General features: G+C 38.2%; 2 protein-coding genes across 2 annotated transcripts; one reads left to right on the forward strand and one right to left on the reverse strand.

The window, feature by feature from the left end:
- Positions 1-5,126: 5,126 nt before the first annotated feature.
- On the reverse strand, positions 5,127-11,874 carry ogg1 (8-oxoguanine DNA glycosylase). Its single transcript, XM_085146432.1, has 7 exons — positions 11,357-11,874; positions 10,898-11,262; positions 10,590-10,769; positions 9,567-9,745; positions 9,327-9,474; positions 9,187-9,236; positions 5,127-9,109 (listed from the first exon to the last, which is right to left on the reverse strand). The coding sequence occupies exons 1-7, from the start codon at positions 11,464-11,466 to the stop codon at positions 8,894-8,896; spliced, it is 1,248 nt and encodes a 415-aa protein (XP_085002558.1). The 5' UTR covers positions 11,467-11,874; the 3' UTR covers positions 5,127-8,893.
- On the forward strand, positions 11,154-22,946 carry qars1 (glutaminyl-tRNA synthetase 1). The gene is given in 25 exon segments (XM_085146431.1): positions 11,154-11,277; positions 12,003-12,207; positions 12,555-12,705; positions 15,534-15,643; positions 15,723-15,798; positions 15,893-15,957; positions 16,070-16,123; positions 16,431-16,494; positions 16,572-16,646; positions 16,979-17,012; positions 17,014-17,062; positions 17,169-17,255; positions 17,350-17,449; positions 17,542-17,620; positions 17,691-17,930; positions 18,006-18,098; positions 18,206-18,343; positions 20,683-20,770; positions 20,860-21,006; positions 21,101-21,202; positions 21,309-21,401; positions 21,704-21,831; positions 21,928-21,994; positions 22,085-22,210; positions 22,380-22,946. Coding segments are annotated over 24 exon segments (2,328 nt in total). The 5' UTR covers positions 11,154-11,277; positions 12,003-12,096; the 3' UTR covers positions 22,431-22,946.
- Positions 22,947-25,559: the final 2,613 nt, after the last annotated feature.

The raw sequence follows: 25,559 nt of genomic DNA on the forward strand, positions 1-25,559 counted from the left end.
TACTTTAAAGCACCAACCAAATATAGAAGATTAGGCAATGGGTGTCAGTCTGATTAGAATATAAGTACAGCAGGTATTTTTTGCGTCTCACGAGTACTATATAGCCTGAATTGAGTGTTGTCGATGTAAGTAAGGGATTCAATTCACACGTTTATTATAACTTGTAGCCAATATAATATATTTTTATTCTCTATTATTTACTTCCCTTCCTACCAGACACGGGGACCCAGGGGTGTTTCCAGAATTTTTGAAATCAGGTGGCACAAGGGAGTCCAAACAAAAAGGTTGGAAATTAAAAATAACAAATAAAACTTAAAAAAAAAAAAAAAAAAAAAAAAAAATATATATATATATATATATATATATATATATATACACACACATATAAAGCAAACAAAAGCAGTTGGAAACTGGCTGGAAATTTGATGAGGGATAACGATTTTAATGTGCACAGACCACCTGCCTCCATAAAAACGCATTAGGAGACACAGCTACCCTGTAATAGAGCTAATAAAATATAGTGTGGTTACAAGAGTAAATGTGTGTCATTTTACTACTAGAAGTAAAAGTAAATAACAGTGTCTTACACATTCTTTGTTTACAGCTTTCAAAGTAAGGAATTAGGGAATTATAGTGGACCAAACCACTGCAAAGTATATGAGTGGGAGTCCACCTCTGGAGCTTATTCCAGCTGTCATGGAAGGCAGGCAGGGTACACCCCGCAAAATTTGCCAGTTTGTCACTTTAACTGCATGTAATAATTATTCATCATTACATAATCACATATTTACATAATGAACCTCTTTGGCCATGCTATAATTTCCACCCTTGGTTACACAGCAGGGGTGCAATCAAATTCTGGGGTGGCACATAAAAGATACATTTTTTTTTTAAAAAGTTTTCTCAAAAATATTATCGTACCAATTTTGTGTCATTACAGGTATTATAAGGAGTTTACTCATTGTTGATTAATTAAAAAGAAATTGAAATTGAAATTCAGATACATTTGTATTCATATTTTCCTTTCAACATGACATATCAGTTTTTCATGTTTCTTGCTACTTTCATGCAGTATTTTTCTGGCTCATATGGAGGCTGTGGTATTCCTGTTAGCAAAGATGTATTTCTATCATTGTGATGTTGTGTATGTCAACAAATAAAAATAAAATACCTAGATGCTTTCGCTTTCTCTCGTCTGAACTTTGAACGGGCGGGACCTCAGGGGTGTTCATAGGAGGTCGGTTTCTCACATAATTATGTTGAGTTTAAACTGAAAGTTTCTTCTTCTTCTTTTTTAAAGGCATGCCCCAACAAGAAGTGTCTTTTCAACGGTTCTCCCCATTAGACATTTCCCCCAGCATTCACAAGCAATTAATAGCAGCTGACACAGAAGACTTGCCAGGTGTGGTCTTGGTTGTCATCTTCAGCTGAACTGTCTAAACATGAAGATTTTATTAGCTTAAGACATACCTCTACGTTTGCTTTTATACAAGTATCACATTACTGATTTTCCTCACAAAGACGAGAACCACTCTGAAAAAACATGTTCTCATTTTCAGTTAAATAATTATAATTTCCCTTGACGGAGAAAGAAATGACCCAAATTGCATGACTATGCTTACATCCACAACATCTGTTCCATTAACCCTCTGACCCTGTTCAAAATCACTACCCTTTCAGCTTGTTCGTGGCCAAAAGTGGCCACCTACAGATTAGGTCTGTAATTTTTATTATTTTTATGTTTTTTTGCCATTTTTTTTGCATAAAGCTTTTAAGTAACTTCAGTTCTTTTCATAAATATAAAATTATTATTACTTTTTACATTTTTAACCCTTTAAACACCAGTTTGTTTGTCCACTGCACTAGCTGGAAGACAACCTCAAATCTCGCAATTTTATATAATTGCATTGCTACTGAAATTTCTTGTATTATTAATAGTAGAGTCTGGGGCATGTAATTGATCCACATCAACATTGATTATAATGCATTGTTATTTTTGTGCAGGGAGAACAAAAACATAAAAACTTCCTCTCAGCTTGTTCGTGGCCAAAAATGGCCACCCCTTGTTTACGTTTACAAAATGCTATAAAATTCATATATATTAAGAAAAATTCCCACTTTTTTTGACATGATTTTTTAGATTAGCACCAGTGCTGTTCATGAAAATCAAAATTTCATTCAAATTCATAATTTTAACCCTTTAAATACCAGTTAGATCACATAATCCTAGGAACTCATAAATGGAAAAAAATCACAAAACCCCAATTTTTTTCCAAATAAAACATGCCATCTGATTTACTTTCTAACCATGATGGAGGTTAGATGCATAGCAATAATTAACAGTATCAATGACTTTTATACATCTTTGTTTTTTTGTGCAGTGACAGAAAAACATAAAAACTTCCTCTCAGCTTGTTCGTGGCCAAAAATGGCCACCCCCTGTTTACATTTACAAAATGCTATAAAATTCATATATATTAAGAAAAATTTCCACTTTTTTTGACATGATTCTTTAGATTAGTACCAGTGCTGTTCATCAAGACCAAAATTTCATTCAAATTCATAATTTTAACCCTTTAAATACCAGTTAAATCAAATAATCCTAGGAACTCATAAATGGAAAAAAATCACAAAACCCCAATTTTTTTCCAAATAAAACATGCCATCTGATTTACTTTCTAACCATGGTGGAGGTTAGATGTATAACAATAATTAAAAGTATCAATGAGTTTTATGCATCTTTGTTTTTTTGTGCAGTGACAGAAAAACATAAAAACTTCCAAAAATGGCCACCCCCTGTTTACATTTACAAAATGCTATAAAATTCATATATATTAAGAAAAATTTCCACTTTTTTTGACATGATTTTTTTAGATTAGTATCAGCGCTGTTCATCAAGACCAAAATTTAATTCAAATCCAGACTTTTAACCCTTTAAATCACAGTTAAATTACATAATTTAAATGATTTACAAAGGGATAAAAGCATAAAATCCCCATTTTTTTTCTAAATAATACATGCAAACTGATTTATTTTCTAACCATGATGGAGGTTAGATGCATAGCAATAATTAAAAGTATCAATGAGTTTTATGTATCTTTGGTTTTTTGTGCTGTGACAGAAAAACAAAAAAACCCTCTCATTTTGTTCGTGGCCAAAAATGGCCACCCATGTTTACGTTTTCAAAATACTATAAAATTCATATATATTAAAACATTTTTCTACTTTCATTGACTTGATGTTTTAGATTAGTATCAGCGCTGTTCATCAAGACCAAAATTTAATTCAAATCCAGACTTTTAACCCTTTAAATACCAGTTAAATTACATAATTTTAATGATTTACAAAGGGATAAAGGGATAAAGGGATAAAAGCATAAAATCCCCATTTTTTTTCTAAATAATACATGCAAACTGATTTATTTTCTAACCATGATGGAGGTTAGATGCATAGCAATAATTAAAAGTATCAATGAGTTTTATGTATCTTTGGTTTTTTGTGCTGTGACAGAAAAACAAAAAAACCCTCTCATTTTGTTCGTGGCCAAAAATGGCCACCCATGTTTACGTTTTCAAAATACTATAAAATTCATATATATTAAAACATTTTTCTACTTTCATTGACTTGATGTTTTAGATTAGTATCAGCGCTGTTCATCAAGACCAAAATTTAATTCAAATCCAGACTTTTAACCCTTTAAATACCAGTTAAATTACATAATTTTAATGATTTACAAAGGGATAAAGAGATAAAGGGATAAAAGCATAAAATCCCCATTTTTTTTCTAAATAATACATGCAAACTGATTTATTTTCTAACCATGATGGAGGTTAGATGCATAGCAATAATTAAAAGTATCAATGAGTTTTATGTATCTTTGGTTTTTTGTGCTGTGACAGAAAAACAAAAAAACCCTCTCATTTTGTTCGTGGCCAAAAATGGCCACCCATGTTTACGTTTTCAAAATACTATAAAATTCATATATATTAAAACATTTTTCTACTTTCATTGACTTGATTTTTTAAATTAGCACCAGTCCTAGTCATGAAAACCAAAATATAATTCAAATTTAGATATTATACGCTTTGAACTGGGTGTGATTCCCAATCAGCCAGAGTTCACACCCAGTTTCACACCTTGGCTCAGGCGATTAGAGGATCATCAGGGGGTCCCTTTGTCCCCTCTGGGGGGGGGGGGGGGGGGGGGGACACTCCCACCTTCTTGCCATATTGCCAGAATAAATGGTCTGGAAGCTGTTAGGTTGACTTACAGCAGTAGCAACGTCTGCACCTGCATAAACTCCAGGACACGTTTACAAACAGTGTTTGTTGTTGTTTGCGCTGCAGCTGCAGGTTTGAACTGTGCAAAATGTCCTGTGATTGGGGTTTTTTTGTTTTTGTTTTTGTTTCTAGAGTTAATATTTTGGGTATGGTCTCTTTTTATGAAAAATACAAGAGTAAAAGTGCTTTTCACATGTGCTTCAAAGCTAAGTTTGACTGGGAACCTCAAAGCTCAATATCCTGCATCCACAGGAATTCACTGCAGCCTATGTAATGTTTGATGCGTCATTATTTATTCCAGTCTATCTTGCAAATACATGTTTGTGCTGCAATGTCATGCACAAACACAAACTATCAGATCCTTAAGACCAAACCTATGTCAAAATTGTTTCATTATATTGGTCCATTGGAGTGTGGTAACCCATCAACCCCACCTAGTGGAAACCAAGAATATTACATGAAATTGCTTGCTTGGCAGAAAATGGGCCAAGGATCTCATGTGGTAGAAAAAATGAAAAACTACAATTTTCATGTGTTGAGTTTAGAATGAAAGCAATTTTACCTAAATTGCATGCTATAGTACTGCCAGTAACAAGGAATCAAAAAAGGTGGTTATAATGGGTTTCAATTGGCCAAAAATGGCCACGATCAGTAAAACGGGAACAATGTGGTGTATAGTGAATATTATTGACATTATTAAGGAGCTGATGTTGAAAAATAAAAAATTTTAATAAAATGCACACCTTTGGAAAGTTTCATTCCATTTGCATTAACAGAACAAAAATGGTTGAAAACCGAAAAGTGAAGTGGCCACCGTTGGCCAGGTTAGAGACCAGAGGGTTAAAACAAGCAAACCATGTAGATTACATGTATATGGAGCTGGAAGCCATTAAATCATATGAGAGATTTTGAGTGGGCATTAAATACAATCAGAGGAGAGTTGTATTTAAACCTCACTAAATTAACTTGCCTTTAATGGCAAACAGTAAACCACACATAAAGCTCCTGCTACCCCACACCCATAAATACTGTGGGTCATATTTCTATACCACCTTTGTACAGGAATGTGGTGAATACATTCCACTTGGTCATTTGAATTGATACTGGTAGGGGTGCTGAAATATAACCCTGAAGCAGACAACCTGTTTCTTCCTCCCAATTTATAAGGGATTAGACCTTAATCGCAGCAAGCCAAGCAGAGATCCCATCAGATGGTAGAAAGTATTAATTTTCTCCACAAAATAAGCCTCTTTCTTTAAGAACAGCCAACACCTTCATATGCTAACGTCCATCCACACACTCATGAGTTAGAAAAGCTTAAGATCTAAAACACTGCTGCTCAAAGTCTGTCTCTCTGTGGCTTCCCTTCACCCATAAGATTGTCTAGACTCTAAAGAATAATCTCCCCATCTCTGGGCCCCCAAAACAGACTTCCATGTGGGGACTGCTATCCTGTCCATCACAGCTGCATCCAGCAGCATTAGATTACACCACATCTAGTAAATCAACACAGTTCTCTTTAAATTTGATCCAGTTTAGCTAGTCTGTCAGATACTGTTATATAATACTGCCTGTTACTAATCAGAAATAATAACATCCATCACTTTTAGTGGGAGACAGAAAATGTGGAGGTAAAGCACACAGAGACCACTTTTGAGCTCACACCGAGGAGAAACAGAATCAGAGCTCAAATAAAAATAGTTCTTCAGACAGAGTATTTCAAAGTTTTTCTTTGGACATTAGCTGATTTTTCCCTTTTTTCAGTTTTCGCTTGTTTTGTAGTTGTTAAACCACTTAACAGTGACCTGTGAATCATTAAAGCACAGAAAACTCAACTGGAATGAACCAGTGTTGTGTCTACAAATAACAGAAAACCTAGCAAACAGGGGAAAACGTTTCTTCACTTTGTTACTAACAATCTGCTACAAAAACACATAATTTGTTACAATTTTTTCTCTCACCAAATCTGCAAAAAATGCCACTGGCATAAAATTTCCAAAGATTTCCAAACACATTTATAGCTGATGATATCTGAAAATTTCCTTAAGAATTAGGAAAAAACACAAATATACACCAAAGCTCAAATGTCCTGCAAAGCAGAAGCTGAAGAGCTTGTCTCTAAGTAAAACAGTGCAGTGTTTGCTAACGTGAATCGTCCAGCATCAACTCAGACAAACATGAAAGTGTGCCAGTACGGCACGACGATGTTTCCATCCACCTCACAAAGATGCACTGAAATCTTCAACACAGTCACGTTCCTTTGGCCAAAAATGTGTGTCCATTAAACATAGTGAGTAACAAAGGCTTCGGGAAAATGGTCATTACACTGGACAAAAGATATATTGTCCCTCCAGGCAGTTGTTTTTCCAAAGTGGAAAAACCTGCATGGTACACAAAATGTTGCAGAACTAGTCCTGAAGACTACTTAAAGGAATGACAGAGAGTTCAGTTAGAATTATACTAACCCTGTTTTTGTCTTATATACTAAATTTCCACATTTGCTCATTTCTGTAAATCACTCCACTCATTTTCTTAACAAAATATAAGGGAATGAGGGGTGGCTTGAGACTTTTCACAGCACTGCTACGCACATTTTTTAAAATATTCTTAATAGTATATGTGTACTTGAAATGTCTATATTCAAAGGACATATTTTTTTATACTGTGGTTAATCATTTCCTGCTGTAAGATTAGTTTTGGTTTATAACCATCTGGACAAAACCTGCAAAATTAAATAAAAACAGGTGAATTAGGTCTATGTATACAATTATGGTATAAACTACTAACTATGGAAGTGTGCCAAAGCTTCTGTACTGGATCGGATTAAAATCTATGAATGTACCTATATGAAACAAAATTCAGTAGTATAATTATAATTTATCAGTATCATGCATTAATCTGGGAATCTGATATGACAACGGGTTTCCCAAACTTCTCTGTAGACCAGGTGCGATAAAAACAAGCTACTATATGCAGCTTATGATCTGTTTCAGGAAATTGAGTTAGGCCTTCCTCATTTACTTGAGCTCTAAATGTGGGGCCCTCTGGTGCTTCTGAAAAGTAATGACCTTCTTATTACAGAAAGTAGGCACAGGGAGATGTCCTTTTAACTGAACAATACCCCAAGGACAGAACACAAGCTGAGACCCATCTCTTACATAATACACAGGCCACTGTTGTGTTGTTCTAGCCTTTGTGTGTCAACTGAATATCCTGCCCCTACCTCCAGCGTACTTTCACCCATCTCCCCTTTGTGCTCTTTTATTAATTTTTGCTTCTCTTGGCTCTATTTTTATTCTGTCTTTCTTCTTCAGTGTGACTCTGCCCTAAAGCTGGGGCCCAGCTTCTGCCCAGCTCAACCGGAATGGGAACGAAAGCTGACTCACATATTCATTAACTCACATGGCTGCACTCTCGTCCACAAATAAAACACTTCTGTGGATGTACGCGCACACATGCACGTGCGTGCACATATGCCAAAACTGGACATGCTTGTATATGATGCACCTACACGCTTAAGCGTACATATGAGAAATTATTCCTGGAGCTTCACACTAAAGTACGCAGCTGCGTATAATCTCAAGAAACAAGAATAATGCTTAGTCATTGCTGTAAAGGGACAGTGAAGTCAGGCAGCCCAAGAGACATTAACATGCCGTCACTAGACACAGTCACAGTCACCCCAAGCACTGACAGCAGATAACTGCAATCCCTGCTATAAAAAGACCAGCTGACACAGTCAGCCAGCGCCTATACATAACATACAGACCCTACAGCACTTCACAGCAGCCCGGTCTAATGGCATTTCATGACCTAACAGACAGAAATATTATTTTGGTGTAAGGAATGCATTTTAAAGAAACACAGCACCACTTTGCCATGCTGTGACCTTTTCCAGCGTGCACGCAATTGCCGTGACGCATTAGTACTTATTGTAACAAGAGCTAGGCGGCCTGAGAGAAAGTATTCACCCAGGAAGAAAGTGCAATTTGTTCTCAGATTTTAAAACACTGTCTAAAACTGAATTCCCCACCATATGATGTCTTGGAGAGCACTATCTTCCATTGTGTACTGCCATCTAGGGGCCCTCTTCTGACAACGTTTTAGCAAAACTAAATGCCAATATGCTCATGATGACTTTAGTATTTTCAGAATTGAGCCATGAAGCAAAAGCCAAATTCAAACTTCTGATGAAATTTTGAAAAATATATAAATTAAGTATTAATTTGCATATATTAGTTTTAATTTGTATCATATTTCTATATCCAGAATGTTTTTTGGTAAATTATTGCATAAAATGGTATTGTGAAATTTATTCACACTTGTATGTATGATGGTTGTGATTCTGCTGGTATCAACATTTTACAGAGAACAAAAAGAGTGTGAGGTACTTATTTTTTATTGTAAAAAAAATCATTAGTATGCTCTGTTTCTTACAGTGATGTGATGCTACAACACAATTATATAAAAACCCTGAGAAAGAGAAAATGATCCATTTCTGTCTCCACATTTCATTTCACGTCACATGATGCTGAACAAGCACAGTGTGTGCAAATGTGTGGTTTTGTAGCCTGATTTGAATCTCAGGCTACAAAGCTGGTAATGTGTTTACCTCACATTACCGGCTCTTTCTTAACAGAAATCTTTGCTTTCTTGTGACATGCTGGCTTGGCTTTCAAGTTCCCCACAGTTCCTGTACATTCAGTTTTTACTTTACTCTTTTTGCATGGCATTTTTTCCTCTTCACCATCTTCATCTTTCCCTGGTTGCTTTAGATGTGCCGTCTCTTTGAGGCTTTGGAACTTCTTGAGGTCTGAACAAAACAAAACCTGAAGCAAGAGAGACACTCTGTGGTTACAGTGGACCTGCTATAAGAGACAGACAGTTTGCAGAAATTGACACTCACAGACTGCGCCCAGCCAGCGTAGGGTCCCCAAAGCTTTCGAAAAAAATCTCCTGTGTAGAAATATTAGATTTAACATTTTATTACCAGTGTTTAAAACCAGGGCTTGAACCATACCATTAAACAGGCATGTGAATACTGACCAATATCTCTGTTTAGTTTCTCTGTGATACTCTTCTGTCCATTGTTGGCAGCGTATTTATAGTCACGTTTAGCAATCTGCCACACATGTGTGTCAACAGGTACAGCCTCTGGCTTATCCAGGGACATCAGACATACACAGTCTGCCACCTAAAATATGACACAAAGCCTTGATTGTATGTTAGCAGTTAACATCACTTTTTTTTTTTTGCTTTTTCACCCCCCAAAAATATCTGCTGTACCTTTGTACCGACGCCAGGAAGAGTACGAAGAGCATCACGGGCCTCTAGATATGGGATGCTGCGTAAACCTTCAAGCCACTGGGGCCCATGGTTGTCCAGAATCTGCTTTGCACTCTGCTGGATAAACCGAGCCCTGTATCCAAAACCAAGATCCCTAAGACGTGCCTCTATGCTGCTGTCTGATAAGAACAATAAATGAAACAACATACAACATAGTTGTGGTCAGAAGTTTTCATCATGGGCATGAATATCGTGGTAATTTGGGGCTTTTAAAGATTTTTTTTTAACTGTTCTTTTTACAGATGTGGAAACACTTTGTCAAGGTCTGGAAGAATACCCAAACTGTCACCCTCGGATGAGAAGAAATTGGCTAGGACATTCAGAAATTTGCAGCAGCTCACATGGACAAACCAACTGCTATCTGCAGGAAAGGTTTTATAGTCAGTTGAGACAAGGATTGAGCTTTTTGGCCACAATGACAGTAGCTATGTTTGAATGAGTAAAGGTGAGATTTTCATACCTAAAAACACTGTACCAGCTGTCAGGCGTGGTGGTGGCAGCATGATGCTCTGGGTCTGTTTTGCAGCAAATGATACTGGTACATTGCACAAAGTGGATGGACTAATATGGAGGAGGACTAACTCCAAATTCTTCAACTTCATCTCAAATCAACACCCGAAACTTGAACACAGTTAAATTCAAACTTGTCCAACTGATTCTTGTTTTTAAAGTCATTAAAGATGTACACTGGGTGCTGGTTTAGTGAGCAGGCGACCAGAAGTCATATGGCCAGAAGTCAGCAGCCCGACCTGAGGCCCTTTGCTTTATGTCTTCCTTTCTCTCTCCACTTTCCTATCTGTTTCTACTATCATTAAAGGCAAATGCCAACAATCAGTTAATGTTAATAAAAAAAAATAGTGGGATGAATATCTTCAGACTCTCAGCATTGTCTTCATCTGACAGTAAAGGTTTTGATAAGATTACAAACATAGATTTAAGTTCTGTGGCAAAATTTTCAAGCACCTGCAAGCGCAGACAGGGAAGGAAAGTCGTGGTATGATGTCTGATCAAGCTGGCACAGGGGTGAACCCAGAGCCTGACACAGTCTGTCCACCATGCCCTGAATCCGAGAGATGTGATTGTTGGAAGTGCAAATAAAGGAAAACAGGCATTCTGTGGGGTCCTGGCGCAGCATTCGCACACCTGCAGGAAAACCCCCCACAAAAAAGTATTTATGAAATTTGATAAAACATAGTATTTGAGTAACACCTTACTGTGTAATAAGTGATATGTAGTAGCAAGGCTGTGCAAACACAAACTCACACACTGACCTTTGAAGACCTCTGCAATGTGTTTGAAGTGACAATCTGCTGCTCCCCACTCCTTGTGCAGGTCCCCCATCCTCACATCCAGCTGGAAGTAATCTCTCAGCATCTCTTCGTCCAGCTCTCTATTCTGTACTGAAGAAACAGCCAAAGGCTCATCTTCTTCATTCTCTGGAGCACATTTGAATCTCTTCTCTGCTGTATTTTTGTCCAAGACAGAAACACCAGCTCTTCTCTTTCTGTCACTTCCCTCCTTCTGCTTGTCCTGGTTGTTGTACACGTGGTACCAAAGAGTTTCATCTGTTTGGGTCAGAGTCCAAACACGCCCTCCCATCACACCGGTCCAGTGTCCTTCTGTTGTTTCCCTCCATCTGTGGGAATGAGATGTGAGTTAATTCAAAGACTCTAAACCGCTTCAACTGGCATTTGATGTTTAAAGGCTGGACATGATTTTGACCATCTTACCGGAAGGATTGTCCACACGCAAGAGTGAGATCGAGACGCAATTCGGACTTTGAACAAGACATAGACCTCCACATTTTTGATCCAGATGACAGCACCGCATGTTTCGCCATAATTCTGCTGTTTACAGTTTCTGTTTAGTGATTAATAACAAACTTTACAGTAAAGTCTTTTTAAACGCATAGTAGTGTAATCCGGCGTGTATGGTAGGTTACAATAATAAATACAGAAGTATTTTCCAGGAAGCTACGCGGCATTCCAGTAAATAACTTTCGCGGAGACGTTTTGGCATAGATTATGATGGACGACAAAAACCTTACACTGAGTCGGAAAGGCGCAATTATTTTATATGAAAAGTTGTGAAAAGTATACATTTTCCGTAATAATTGTTTAAAATATTATCTAGTATAGATAACAAGTAATGATCCTCAAAAATTCATATTGTCAGGAATTACTAAAATCTGATGCAACATCACCCAGATTCCGGTAACCCGTCCCTCACTGGTGTCAACACAAATCCTGATTGGTTCTTACGATCGTAGTAGGCGGTAATCTTAGTAAATCTCCTTCACGATTGGTCAGTGAGATCCAAACCCGCAGCGTTCTATTGGCTAATATTCTTTGTACTTCACGTTCTTTTTCTTTCCAGAGGAAGTGGTCTCTGGTCCTCTCTTAGGAAGCGAAGTCGTGTGTGGCGGTGGTGTGGTGCTGTTCCGATTTTAACCGGTGAATTCGGTGGGATAATGGCAGATTCGCTGACACTTTTTACGTCCATTGGACTCAGCGAGCAGAAAGCGAAAGAAACGCTGAAGAATGACTCGCTGAGTTCTTCCCTGAAGGAGGCAATTACTCAGGTTGGTCCTAACGCTTATGGGGTAACTCAACTACCTGAATGCACAGCTGTGAGAACGACTGACACTTGACTGTATAGCTCAGCTGTATACAAACTTCTCATTTATTTATGCTACGCTAGTTATAGTTTTAGATAGACCTACCCTGACCTTCTTGTAACTTTTGTGTACATTACGCCATAGTTACAGTTTTACTTTCATATTTCTTTAGTTGGTAGTAAACCATCCATTATTTTATCTTTATTAGGCTCCCAGGGTCAAGATAAGGAAAGTAGTGATTATTAGCAATTTCCTTATTTGTCTTTAACAAATTCTTAATAATTCTTAAATTTCCTCTCTGTTTTCAATAGGCCCAACGTGTCCATGGGGCCTCAGGAGTGGACAAAGCCATGGGTACATTGCTGTACAGTATGGCATCTCGCCTTAAAGACACCAAACGCCTGGCATTTCTTTCAGAAAGTATAGCTCAGCGTAAGATCTGCACAGAACTACAGCTTGCAGGTAAATTATCAAAGTTTTGGAAGTCAAGCAAAAGTGAAAGGGAATGTCTACAAGATACTAGTGAGACCTGCTCAACGACTCAGATCATAAACCATATGATTTTGAAGCCGGTATTGACCCTGAAAGGAATGTGCTTAATACAATTAATGTCACATGTGAAGATTATACAGAGGAGCAATTCAGGGATAAGGTTGAAATAGCTAATACATTTTCCTTAATTCATATTAATTGCAGAAGTCTTTATAGAAGTTTTGCTTCAATTAAAGATTTTCTGTATAGTTTGAGAGGCAAGTTCCAAATAATTGCTCTGTCTGAAACATGGTTAGATGAGAAGAGGGGTTGTCATTTTTGTATCGAAGGGTACGATTTATACTTTGTAAATAGAACTAAGAAGAAGGCAGGAGGGGTGGCACTTTTTGTTAATTGTGATTTGAAATGTAAAAAAGTTGAATATATGTCTGTGGCTATAGACGATTTAATGGAGTCTGTGACAGTGGAATTGGACATAGAAAGAAGAAGTAATATAATTGTAATATATATATAGGAAACCGGGGTCACAGATTGAGTTATTTACAGAGGTAGTAGAAGACTTATTGAGTAAGGCTAAGGGAAATAAGACTTTATGTTTGTGTAGTGATTACAATATTGATCTTTGTAAAGAGGCAAATGATAAGGCTGCGTAAGATTTTTTTGAATTATTATTTGGAAAAGGATTTTATCCTTTAATTATAAAGCCGAGTAGAATAACAGATAAATCAGAAACACTAATTGATCATATTTTCATTAATAGCTTGGAAAGTAATATTATGAGTGGCCTCATCATAAATGATATAAGTGATCATTTACCAGTCTTTCTTACTTTTGATTTAAATATGAAAAGAAAGGAAGAAGTTGGTTTTGTGAGTCATAGAAGGTTAAGAAATAACAAGGCAATTAACAAGTTTAGACAAGATCTCATGGAAGTGGATTGGAAGGAGGTTTATGTTAATGAGGTCAACGTTGCATATGGAGCATTTTTAAATACTTACTTGGCCTTGTATGATAAACATTGTCCATTGGTATCATTTAAGTATAAGAAAAAGAATAAGAATTTGAAACCTTGGATAACTAAGGGTCTTGCAAATGCGTGTAAAAAGAAAAATAATTTATATAGGGATTATATAAAACAGAGAACTAAGAATGCGGAAATGAAATATAAGGTTTATAAAAGCTAGCTAGGACTACATAAAGATTAATGAGTCCAACGGTTAGGGGTATACAACTGTGGAACTCTCTTCATTATAATTTAAAGAATTGTATAAATTTACATTGTTTTAAAAAGTGTTACATGTCTAAAACTATAACTCAATATGAAGAATGTGAATGAAATTGGAGTTAATTGAAAAAGGATCCATTATTTTTTTGCCTCATTTATTTTATTTACTTATCTTTTCTCCTTATTTACTTATCTTTTCTCCACTATGTGGAGTGGTATATTCTGATTGTAAATTTGTTGTTTGGTTTGAGTTAGGACCGGAGATAAATGTATAATGTAATAATGTAATAAGTGAGCTTTCCTTACTGTAACATGTCAAAATGTCTGTTATGAAGAAGGCTCAATGAAGTGTCTAAAGAAGCGCACCCTTATAGACTATATGGACAAAAGTAGGCCATGCCTCTTAATCTTTGAATTCAGGTATTTTGAGTCCCATTACCACTGGTGTACAAAATCAAGCACCTAGCTATTCAGTCTGACTCTACAAACATTTGTAAAAGAATGGGTCGTTTTAAAGAGTTCACTGAATTCAAGCATGGTACTGTAAAGAGATGTCACTGTCGGCATTTTATCTCACAACAACTTAGGTTTTCACATTTCGTCCTTCCTAGATGTTCCCTGATCATCTGAAGGAGGTATTATTGTAAAGTGAAAGTGTTTAGGAACCACAGCAACACAGCCATGGGGTGGCAGGCCACGCAGAGATACAGAGTGAGGTAGCAGGTACTAAGGTGCATAAAGCTTCAAACATCATTAACATCAGTGCAAAAAAAACTGTGCACCAGGACCCTTCCTTCCATGCTTTTTCATGGCCAAACAGCTCCTGTAGGTTTATGTGTGTGTGTCTAGATGGACCAGTAATTCTGATAAGTAGGTTCCTACACACAACTGTGGAATGAATTCATTTTTCTTGTGGGGCAGCCTAGTGTTGCTTCCAGTGACAGCATGGAGATCCTTAATTAGAAAATAATGACATCCCACAGCTCAGTTACATCATCATTATATCCTTATTGCTTCTCGTCTTTGTGATGCGTTCATGGTGCACATGTAAAGTTGCTGTTGCAGTATTTTAATATCTAGAAAGCAACTGAGGAGGAGCAAGCATAAACATCATAACATTTTTATTTGTTTGTCTGTTTTTTAAGTGGCATGTCATTTGAAATGTAACTCTTCAAGCTGCTCAAATATCAGCAAACACACAAACATTGTGATTTCGCCTATTTAAATTATTATTTTAAGGTGATGAATAGATTAGGTTCACTCCCCAAATTTTATGTTTTGTACTAGTTTTATAGTATCTAGGTGTTGGTAAATCAGCAATATACCCTATGAAACTTGGGAACAAATTTACCAGAAGTAGTGAATGCCAGATTAACAGCACAGGTCAGCTGATCATAGTGTCACAAAACAAGTTATGTGTTTGATTTCAAAGGCATTCTTTCTCCGTGCTGCACCGATACACTCAGTCCTAGGGTTCCTCGACTTGTCAGATACTACTTGTGTGTGTGTGTGTGTGCACGCGTGTATATGAAACTGAGATTACATAAACCACTTTCTGAATATTTTTTTGTAGCTGCTTTGGACTTTGTGAAGGGTCATCCACAAGACCCCATCAACCAGAAGGAGTTTGACGAAGCATGTGGAGTGGGTGTAGTCATAACACCTGAGCAGATTGAGGAAGCAGTGAGTGTTTTAGCCAAAAGTGTCTTTTTACATGCTGTACTGGGTGTGGTATGCACTGTAACCGTGTGTTGTACTGTAGGTAGAAGCTGTGATTAAAAAGCACAAGGATCAACTGCTAAAGGAGAGGTACCACTTCAACATGGGACTGCTAATGGGTATGAGCTCACACCCTTTGGTTAAATATTATTGCAGCTGCTGAAGCAAAACAGCCAAAAATAATTTTTCACTGAGCCTCTGTGTCTGGTGCAGGTGAAGCACGCACTGCTCTAAAATGGGCTGATGGCAAGGTGATCAAGAATGAGGTGGACATGCAGGTATGTCTGGGAAAAGATCCTTCTGTTATTGCAGTGTCATTGTGGTTAAGTATTTGCAGTTAAGGTCGCTGGGATTCTTTCAAATAATAAAGCTCTGGCTTTCATCTTAAAGGTTCTGCACCTCTTAGGACCCAAAACAGAGGCTGACCTAGAAAAGAAGCCCAAGGTAAAAGTGGTGTATCTTATTAAAAAGTTAAACATTTCTGGAGCCATTTTATACAAATTCTTTGCTGTCTTGGGGTAAAACATTGTCCAGCAGATAGTTAATTCACACACACACACACACACACACACACACACACACACACACACACACACACACACACACACACACAAAAAGCTAATCAACTAAATGATATGTAGTGTGTTTAAGCTTCAGAATGAGTTAATTTTGTAAGTTCTGTTTAGGGCTGAGGTAGAAATGCATAGCATGTATTTATTTGGTCTGTAATTAATATATAATCATCTTTCAGGCACAGAAAGCTAAAGTCACAGAGAATGACGTGAAGGTGAAGAAAGAGGAGGTGGCAATGAACGGTAAGCAGCAAAGTCAAAAACAGACAGGGGTGCTTTTGTCTTGAAGTGCTTTTTAAAACTGTTTATTGATTGTTTAGGTGATGCAGTCTCTGGGGAGGGCAAGTCACTAATGGAGCAGCTCAGAGGAGAGGCACTGAAGTTCCATAAACCAGGTGAGGACAATTAGAAATGAAATGATCTTGTTGCACTGAAAAAGGTTTCCTTAATCTGTTCACACTGCAGCCCTCAATGTTTCTTAAAAAATTAACCAACAAAGCTATGTGTATGAGAATGCTTAGTCGTGTATCGATGTGCTCGAACATTAGACAGACTTTCTCTTGCTGGTTTCCTGGTTTAAAAAGTCAGATTGAGCCCATGTAAGAATGGAGCACTCCTCACCACCAGCTTTTTTAGCATTCATGTGAAAAGGGGGACTTTTGTCAATGTGTCTACTTGGTTATTGTGACTTTGAACTATGTTTATTTCTTTGTTCTTGACCGTGCAGGAGAAAATTATACAACTGAGGGCTACGTGGTCACACGAATACAATGAACTTGCTAAAAAGCACCTGGAGTTCACAGGTGGACAGGTATAATATTTTCGCGACTTGTATGAACTGTTACAAATCTTACATAGTTTAAAAAAAACAAAAAAACAAACATTGATCCCATTTACCTGTCTCTGCATGTCTTTAGATACGTACCCGTTTTCCTCCTGAGCCCAACGGTATCCTTCACATTGGGCATGCCAAAGCTATCAACTTTAATTTTGGCTATGCAAAGGTAAGTTATTTTCTTCTTTTTTCTTCAACACCATATAAGCTTTTGAATGCTCTCTTATGCATGTGTTTACTCTAAACATTGTGTTCCCCCATAGGCAAATAATGGAATTTGCTTCCTGAGGTATGATGACACAAATCCTGAGAAGGAAGAGGAGAAATACTTCACTGCCATCAAGGATATGGTGGAGTGGCTGGGTAAGTTTTTTGTGCATAAATGTTTTGATGTTCTTGGGGCACATTCTCTACATTCATGGAGCCATTGTCATATCACTGTTTTGCTCACACAGGCTACAAACCTTATGCCGTCACACACGCTTCTGACAATTTTCAGCAACTCTATGACCTTGCTGTGGATCTTATTCGCAGGTGAGTGCAGGATATGTGGAGATGTTGGTGCACGGATGGTGTTTGACTCATTTCTTTTCTCCGCCTTCAGGGGTCACGCGTATGTGTGCCATCAGAAAGGCGAGGAGCTGAAAGGCCATAACGTTCCTCAATCACCGTGGAGAGATCGACCCATCGAAGAGTCGCTGGTGCTGTTTGAGAGGATGAAGAAGGGCCTGTTTGCTGAGGGAGAGGCCACCCTCAGGATGAAGATGGTCATGGAGGATGGAAAGATGGATCCTGTGGCATACCGAATAAAATACACACCGCATCATCGGACAGGAGATGAATGGTATAAATAAAAAAAACCCACATCTTTTCTCGCAACAATGTATACCTAGTGAACTTGCTTTATCTTTCTTTGCAGGTGCATCTACCCTACCTATGACTACACTCACTGTCTGTGTGACTCCATTGAAAATATTTCCCACTCACTGTGTACCAAAGAGTTTCAAGCCAGGTATACATGACTTTATTCCCATCTTCATTAGGTTCATTTTAGCTTTTACTGGATTCTTACAGAATGACATTACTGTTTTTGTTGTTGACCTTTTGTGATTCTGTCAGGCGTTCATCATATTACTGGCTGTGTAACGCTCTGGATCTATACTGCCCTGTGCAGTGGGAATATGGGCGGCTGAACCTCACCTACACTGTTGTGTCCAAGAGGAAAATCATCAAACTGGTCGAGACAGGCGTTGTCAGGTAAAGTAGGATTTCTTTTTGACATATTTTTTTCAAACTTAATTATTTTACTTTGTAATGCAAATTAATAGGAGTGGCAAGGAAATATGCTGCTTTTAAGGGGCTGCTGAGGCACTCCATCTCTTTGTAAAATAATGTAACAAGTTTATTTTAGGTGTAGGCAGGAAAAGATAGACCAATGTGTATCAACTCTTAAGTGTTAATCAGAGTCTGATAAACATACAGTTCATTCAGGATTAAAGGCCGTGGGTAACAAAAAATCTGCAGCAAGGTATTTGACCCCTAGAGGGGATTGTAATCAAAGAACAGAGACCCTCACATGTCAAAGAAATTATATAAAACATATTTTACAAAGCAGTGTGGAAAAATAAAAAATAAATGTGAATTTGTAATAGATCATAATAAAAAGACTAGGAAACCATTAGACTGTAACATATATTCACATACTATGCTTAGGATTCAACAGTTTTCATTTTCTATTCATAATTTAATTTAAAATAACCTTATATCAGAAGCACAGAGCTGAATCCTAAACACAAGGTTAGCTATGTTAACCATGGCAAAAAAAACTTAACATACTGGTTATTAATCACTATGAAGGACTCGTTACCTGCCCAGGATTTGCCCAAACTCTTAGCCAGGTAATAGCTGGGAGAGGCTTCAGCCCCACAGTCCTGAATTGGATAAGGAGATCCATAGATATAGCCAATTTTATTTATTTAACCTCCTAAGACCCGAACTCTTCCACGGCATGCATTTTTAATTTCTCTTTGATATTTGGGCATATTGGGGCCCAATGAATGTAAAAACAAAGAATTACCAGATTTATTTATTTTTTTACCTTATTTTTTGTTTTTAAGAGAAATAAAAGCCACGTATGAGGATATTCGTTTAAAATTTTGATAGAACAGTAGCAGTATAATGTCCTCGTAAGTGGATATCAGGCCCTTGTAGAGCAAAATTGAGTATTTTGGTCTAAATAACCCAAAATGTGATGTCCACACATGTGGACGTCAGGTCTTAGGAGGTTAATTTAGTTATTTAAATCAGTGGCCTTATGTCATTAACATAAAATGTAGCTGAAAGTCTGTCTTTTAGATTTGAGAATAATAGCAACTTTGTGTTGAAAGTCAACACTGGCATATAACTACATATTAAATGTTGGACCTGTGTATCCCTACCTGGTAAAGTGTTTTATATTTCCAGTTTTTTGTTACCATTCAACTAAAGCCCTTTTACCTAATTGTCATAGAGATAAACTCTAAAGTCACTTCAGATTTCATTGTAAGAATAACATAAAAGGCTTTATGCACTATTTCTTTTTAATTAGATACTTTGAGATTAACTGAAAAAGATGTAGAAATCAAAACTTTTAGAGAAAAGTTAGCTGTATGCTTTTGTTTTGTTTTTTCCCCTCACATGTCACATGAGATGCTGTATTGCACAAAATGTTTAGACAAACTAAAGCAGACTTTGTGGTTCAGCAGTGGTAGCAGTTTCGTAGCCTGGGGATGGCCTGTCCATCTGTACAGAGCTCTGTTTTCTATGGAGGCGATGTACAAAGTATGTGGTATAACCAGTCTGTGGGCTACTTGTGCTGTTGTTGGTCCATGGAGAAGTTATAACATACAAAGAGCTGAAGTGAAACTGAGCAGCAGCTGTCTCTGCTTTTTGTACTGATTTTTGATCTAGCTTTGTAAACTAATCAGCATTCGGCAGACACATCATTTGCGTCCAGTAATGTGCAGTGGGAATTTTGGAAGACTGCACAGGAGCAGGTCTGGTGTTGGTTTAAAACCCCTTTCTGCTTGCTGTCTGAACAGAAACATGTACGGAGACAAACACGTTTGCAGGACCATAATTTAGGCTTAAGAGTAAAAACCCTTACGTCAGAGCTTCCACCAGATATAGACCACTCAAATTAAGAATTCAGCCCCACTGTATTCAGTTAGTATAATTCTAAAATCATTTAATTGTGTAGCACTCTAAATAGAAACATTTCTAAGGCTTGCAATGCAAAAAAAAAAATTCCAGACATAGTTTTTCCCTGATATAACAGGACAAAATATTGGGACAAACCTGTACATGACATTTATCCAAAAGCAGCACATCCAACAAAAGCTGACTTCAGCAGCTCTCTGGATTCACCAATGTTTTAAACTCCATATCTGAGTAGGACTTTAGTTTTCCCCAAGCATGTTAAAAGCTATTAAAACAAACTACTTAATTACTTCATTGTAGGGAATTGATGCAGCCTTTTGACCACAGTTATTGTTGTGATGTCTTCATTGTGCATAGCCTGTGTTAAGTAACTCTTAAATATTTGTTTCTAATTACAGAGACTGGGATGATCCCAGACTTTTCACTCTGACTGCACTGAGGAGAAGAGGGTTTCCCCCAGAAGCGATCAACAACTTCTGTGCACGAGTAGGCAAAATGAATGCAATGATGAACTTTTGGATGCCACAGCAAGTCCCATCCATAAGTGCTGTGCTAACACTGTACACATCTCACAGGTGGGAGTCACTGTTTCCCAAACGACGACCGAGCCCCACTTACTGGAGGCGTCTGTGAGGGATGTGCTGAATGAAACAGCACCTCGAACCATGGCTGTGCTAGAACCACTCAAAGTCACCATAACGAACCTTCCTGACAACTTCAAGGTTTGTACATCGCTCATAAAACAAATCGCTTGACCTAGTATATTCTTTCACATTATATTTTAGGAGAAAATAATCCTTCTGTCTTCTCTTTCAGACAGATGTACGAGTCCCGGACTTCCCTGCCGAAGAAGCTAAGGGCAGCCACACGGTTCCTTTCACGCGCACAGTCTTCATTGAACAAAGTGACTTCAGAGAGGTCAGAGAGAGGTCCAAATAAATGATTTTAAAAAGCAGCCATTCTTTGTGCTCTTATTGGTTTTTGAGGTGGACAACAATTATGAGGTTATTCTGTTCTTTGGCAGGTCATGGAAAAGGGCTACAAGCGCCTGACTCCAGAACAACCTGTAGGCCTGAGGCATGCTGGGTATGTCATCTCTGTCCAGAAAATCATCAAGGTAAGACTCGGTTTCACCAAGTAGACAATATAAAATAAAATTAAAATGTGTTTTCCATGCTCTAATCCTGTAAAAACATAAACAGGCCCTTCAAACTTTTCTTCATGCAAAACATCACAATATATTTGTGAAGGTTTTACATATATCTGTCCAGTCAAACGACATTATAGTTTTATAAAAATATGATCTAGTTATATTAAACTAGAGGTTGTATTCTAGAATATTCAATTGAGGCAGTAAAATGTCATTATTACTTCATTATCTGGTTTATGACACACATGTTGCTCTGAACCATTTCTCAGGACACTCAGAGCAAAGTGGTGGAACTGGAGGTGACCTGCTGCAGTTCTGAGACCGCAGAGAAACCAAAGGCCTTCATCCACTGGGTCAGTGAGCCACTGGTGTGTGAAGTGCGCCTCTATGATAGACTGTAAGTCACAAACAATTACCCATCATTCACAAACATTTCACAAATAATATAACAACTAGAGAATTCACCTAACCAAGTATCTCTTTGTATCCGTAGCTTCTTGCACAAACATCCAGAAGATCCATCTGAAGTGCCTAATGGCTTCCTGAGTGACATCAACCCTGTGAGTATCTCTGAACTACAACAGAAGGCTTTTGAAGTGTCAGCAGTCACATCGATTTCTTAATTTGTTTCTTCATTTTTTTAAATTTAGAATTCCCTGCAAGTGATCAGTAGTGCCTTAGTGGACACCTCAGTCAAGGGAGCAAAGGTTTTTGATAAATTCCAGTTTGAAAGAGTCGGCTACTTCTCTGTGGACTCAGACAGCACTGCAGATAAGGTACAGAAAGATTTATTTTTATTTTTATTTTAAATTTAAAACCAGGTTTGTACAAATTTATGGAAGCTTCTATTTCAATTAAACTTTAGAAATTCTTTGTTAGTCTTGGTGTGGATTAAAAACATTTATGCAATATGAGCTGAAACCTTTTTTTCTTCTTTCACTGCAGCTCATCTTCAACAGAACAGTTACCCTGAAAGAAGACCCTGGGAAGATCTGATTGATTTGATATTAAGCCACTCTTCCTGCTTCATAGATGCATGTTCAGATTTGCTTGCATTACATCAATGTGTAATATCAGCAAAGGCACAGACTGAGTCAGATGAGATACTGGAATATTTTTTTTCAGGGATTTATCACTCAGAAACGAAACAAAATTATATTCCTCAGCTATGATCTTATTCATCACAAAGCGCTGCAGCATGACCTTTGACCTAGCTCATTTGCTCAGTAATCATTAAGTCTTTTTTTTCTATACTTGCCACAATAATATTCACTTACAGTGTTTTCTCTTGTTTGTTGAATGGATGAAGCTTTCATCATTGTTCAACAAGGGCTGTTTGTGTATATTATGTTAAGCTGGTGTTACACAAATGTGATGCTCTCAAATGCCACACGTGACTTTTTTTATATATATATATAGATTCAGAGGCTGCCAAAGCATCATGTTTTTTAAGACTAGGCAGATTGAACATGTGTCCTTTTGACTGGAGCAAAGAATAAATAATTCTACAAACTGCAGCATCCATGTGTATTCATGCTGGTTCGGGATACTTAGTTTTGTGTGTGTGTGCGCGTCGGGGGTTCTATCAGTATTAATATTGAGTATTTTTCTTAGCTGGAATGCTTATTAAGAAGGAAGGAACATAACAATAACCATTGAGAAAAAATCTAATACTGGACCACTATTGATACCTAATAAGCATGTTAGTAGTTCTTACAGTGCAACCTGTGAGCCCATGGTGGACCTTTGAAACATTTTTATATTGCTTGTGAGCAACAGAGCAAGAATGAACTGCTCTACAGTTGATGTCATCTTGTAACATGGCAGCAAAAACTCAAGACTAAGACAACAGTTGTCTTCAGTTTTTCTACACTAGCTGTTATAGCAGACAGTTTAATGTAAACACAATAACCTCAATAATGGCTAAGAAACTTCTTTTGGCTGTTCCCTTAAGTCATTGTTGATTTTGTCTTCACTCTCCATCCCCTGCCAAGCTGCACCTGTGATTCTGCGGCTGCTCGCTGATGAGCTGACAGATAAGATCTTTTCTTATCCTCTGCATCCTTACCCTATCACCTCTGCCTCCCACAGGGCGCCAGCTTGCCCTGTTGAAACACTATTTTTTTTCAGTGTTTCAACTGAAAAAATAGAATGCCTTTGATCCCTTGTGATGTCATCATCTTGCTGAGAGAAGAAACCCTTAAGTAGGAGCTTTGCTCTGTTAAACTTTGCTGCTCAACGGACCTTGACCTGACAGTAATCAAACCTTTTGAAGAGTTTTTGAGAGAATTTCGCGTTACTTAGCAATTCACTGACCAAGCCGACACATTTCACCATGTCAGCTAACCCATCCTTCTGCTCAAATGAGCTTGAAATAGTTAAAGGGAGCATTTTGGGAAACCACTACAAGGTAGAGGCTTTCCTTGGAGAAGGGGGCTTTGGTATTGTAGCCAAATGCCGTGATACCAAAACCAAGCAAGCTGTGGCTATTAAGGTCAACAAGAGCGACCCTGATATTCTGCAACAGGCAAAACTGGAAATTTCATCCTGGAGCAGCTGAGAAGGTTGGATCCAGATGCCGCCAACATTGTTTAAATGGAACGGCTTTTTCCACGACGGGGAGCGGGTTTGCTTAAAGTTCGAACTCCTTGATCAATGCCTGTGGGACTATATAGGGGACCGGAAAAACCAGGGTCTCCCCATAAGCGAAGTTAGGCCAATTTTAGGTCAGCTCACAAATGCTCTGTCCCACCTGGGTTCTGTGGGAATAGTGCACGCTGACCTCAAACCTGGAAACATCATGGTTGTAAACCGCCATGAGTCTCCCATCAAAGTCAAACTTATAGACTTTGGCCTCGCATGTCCTGCATCTGCAGTAATGCCTGGTGACCGTGTGGGGACGGTTGGTTATAGTGCACCTGAAGTTATGCTTGGCCTTCCTTACAATGAAGCAAGTGACATGTGGTCTCTGGGGCTGGTAGCTGTGGAGCTTGGTACAGGGGTGCCACTCTACCCTGGAAATGAAGACTATGATGTTTTAAAATTCATCATAGAGACTCAGGGTCAGCCACCAGATCAAGTTCTAGACTCTGGCGTGTACACTGAAGACTATTTCCATTGAAGAACAACGACAACCAACAGCGCTGGACATTAAGACTGACCAACAATTTAAATACGAGACAGGATATGAGTCCCTGGAGACAAGATACATAAAACTGACGTGTCTCGATGACCTCGAACAAGTAATGATGTTTAGAAGAGGACCTGAAAATGGCCAACGTTTGTTTGTAAGCTTAATTAAAGAGATGTTGGCCTTGGATGCAAACCAGCGCATAACAAACCGTCGGAGGTTCTCCGGCATCCCTTTTTTCAACCCTAAGAGTTCCCCTTGCATTGACATGAGTGCTGAAAGACCACAAAACCCTGTGGTCTTTCAGCACCCTTCAAACTTGAAATGCAAGAGATCAGAGAAAATCAACTGCAGTTTTCAAAACTCGGTTGAATTTTCTCAGCATGTATTCGCCCACAACGTCAGCCAGCCCATCCTTCAGCTCAGATGAGCTTGAAATAGTTGAAGGGAGCATTTTGGGAAACCACTACAAGGTAGAGGCTTTCCTCGGAGAAGGGGGCTTTGGTATTGTAGCCAAATGCCGTGATACCAAAACCAAGCAAGCTGTGGCTATTAAGGTGAACAAGAGCCGCCCTGATATTCTGCAACAGGCAAAAAAGGAAATTTTCATCCTGGAGCAGCTTGCGAAGGTTGGATCCAGATGCCGCCAACATTGTTCAATGGAACGGCTTTTTCCTTGACAGGAGAGCGGGTTTGCCTGAAATTTGAACTCCTAGACCAATGCCTGTTGGACTACATACGGGACCCGAATAACCGGCGTCTCCCCATGAAGCGAAGTCAGGGCCAATTTTAGGTCAACTCACAAGATGCTCTGTCCCCACCTGCGTTCTTTGGGAATAGTGCACACTGACCTCAAACCTGGAAACATCATGGTTGTAAATCGCTATGAGTCTCCAGTCAAAGTCAGACTTATAGACTTTGGCCTCGCATGTCCCTGCGTCTGCAGTGATGCCTGGGTGGACCGTGTGGGGACAGTTGGTTATAGTGCACTTGAG

This window comes from Neolamprologus multifasciatus, chromosome 20 (assembly GCF_963576455.1).
Source record: "Neolamprologus multifasciatus chromosome 20, fNeoMul1.2, whole genome shotgun sequence".
Taxonomy (NCBI): domain Eukaryota; kingdom Metazoa; phylum Chordata; class Actinopteri; order Cichliformes; family Cichlidae; genus Neolamprologus; species Neolamprologus multifasciatus.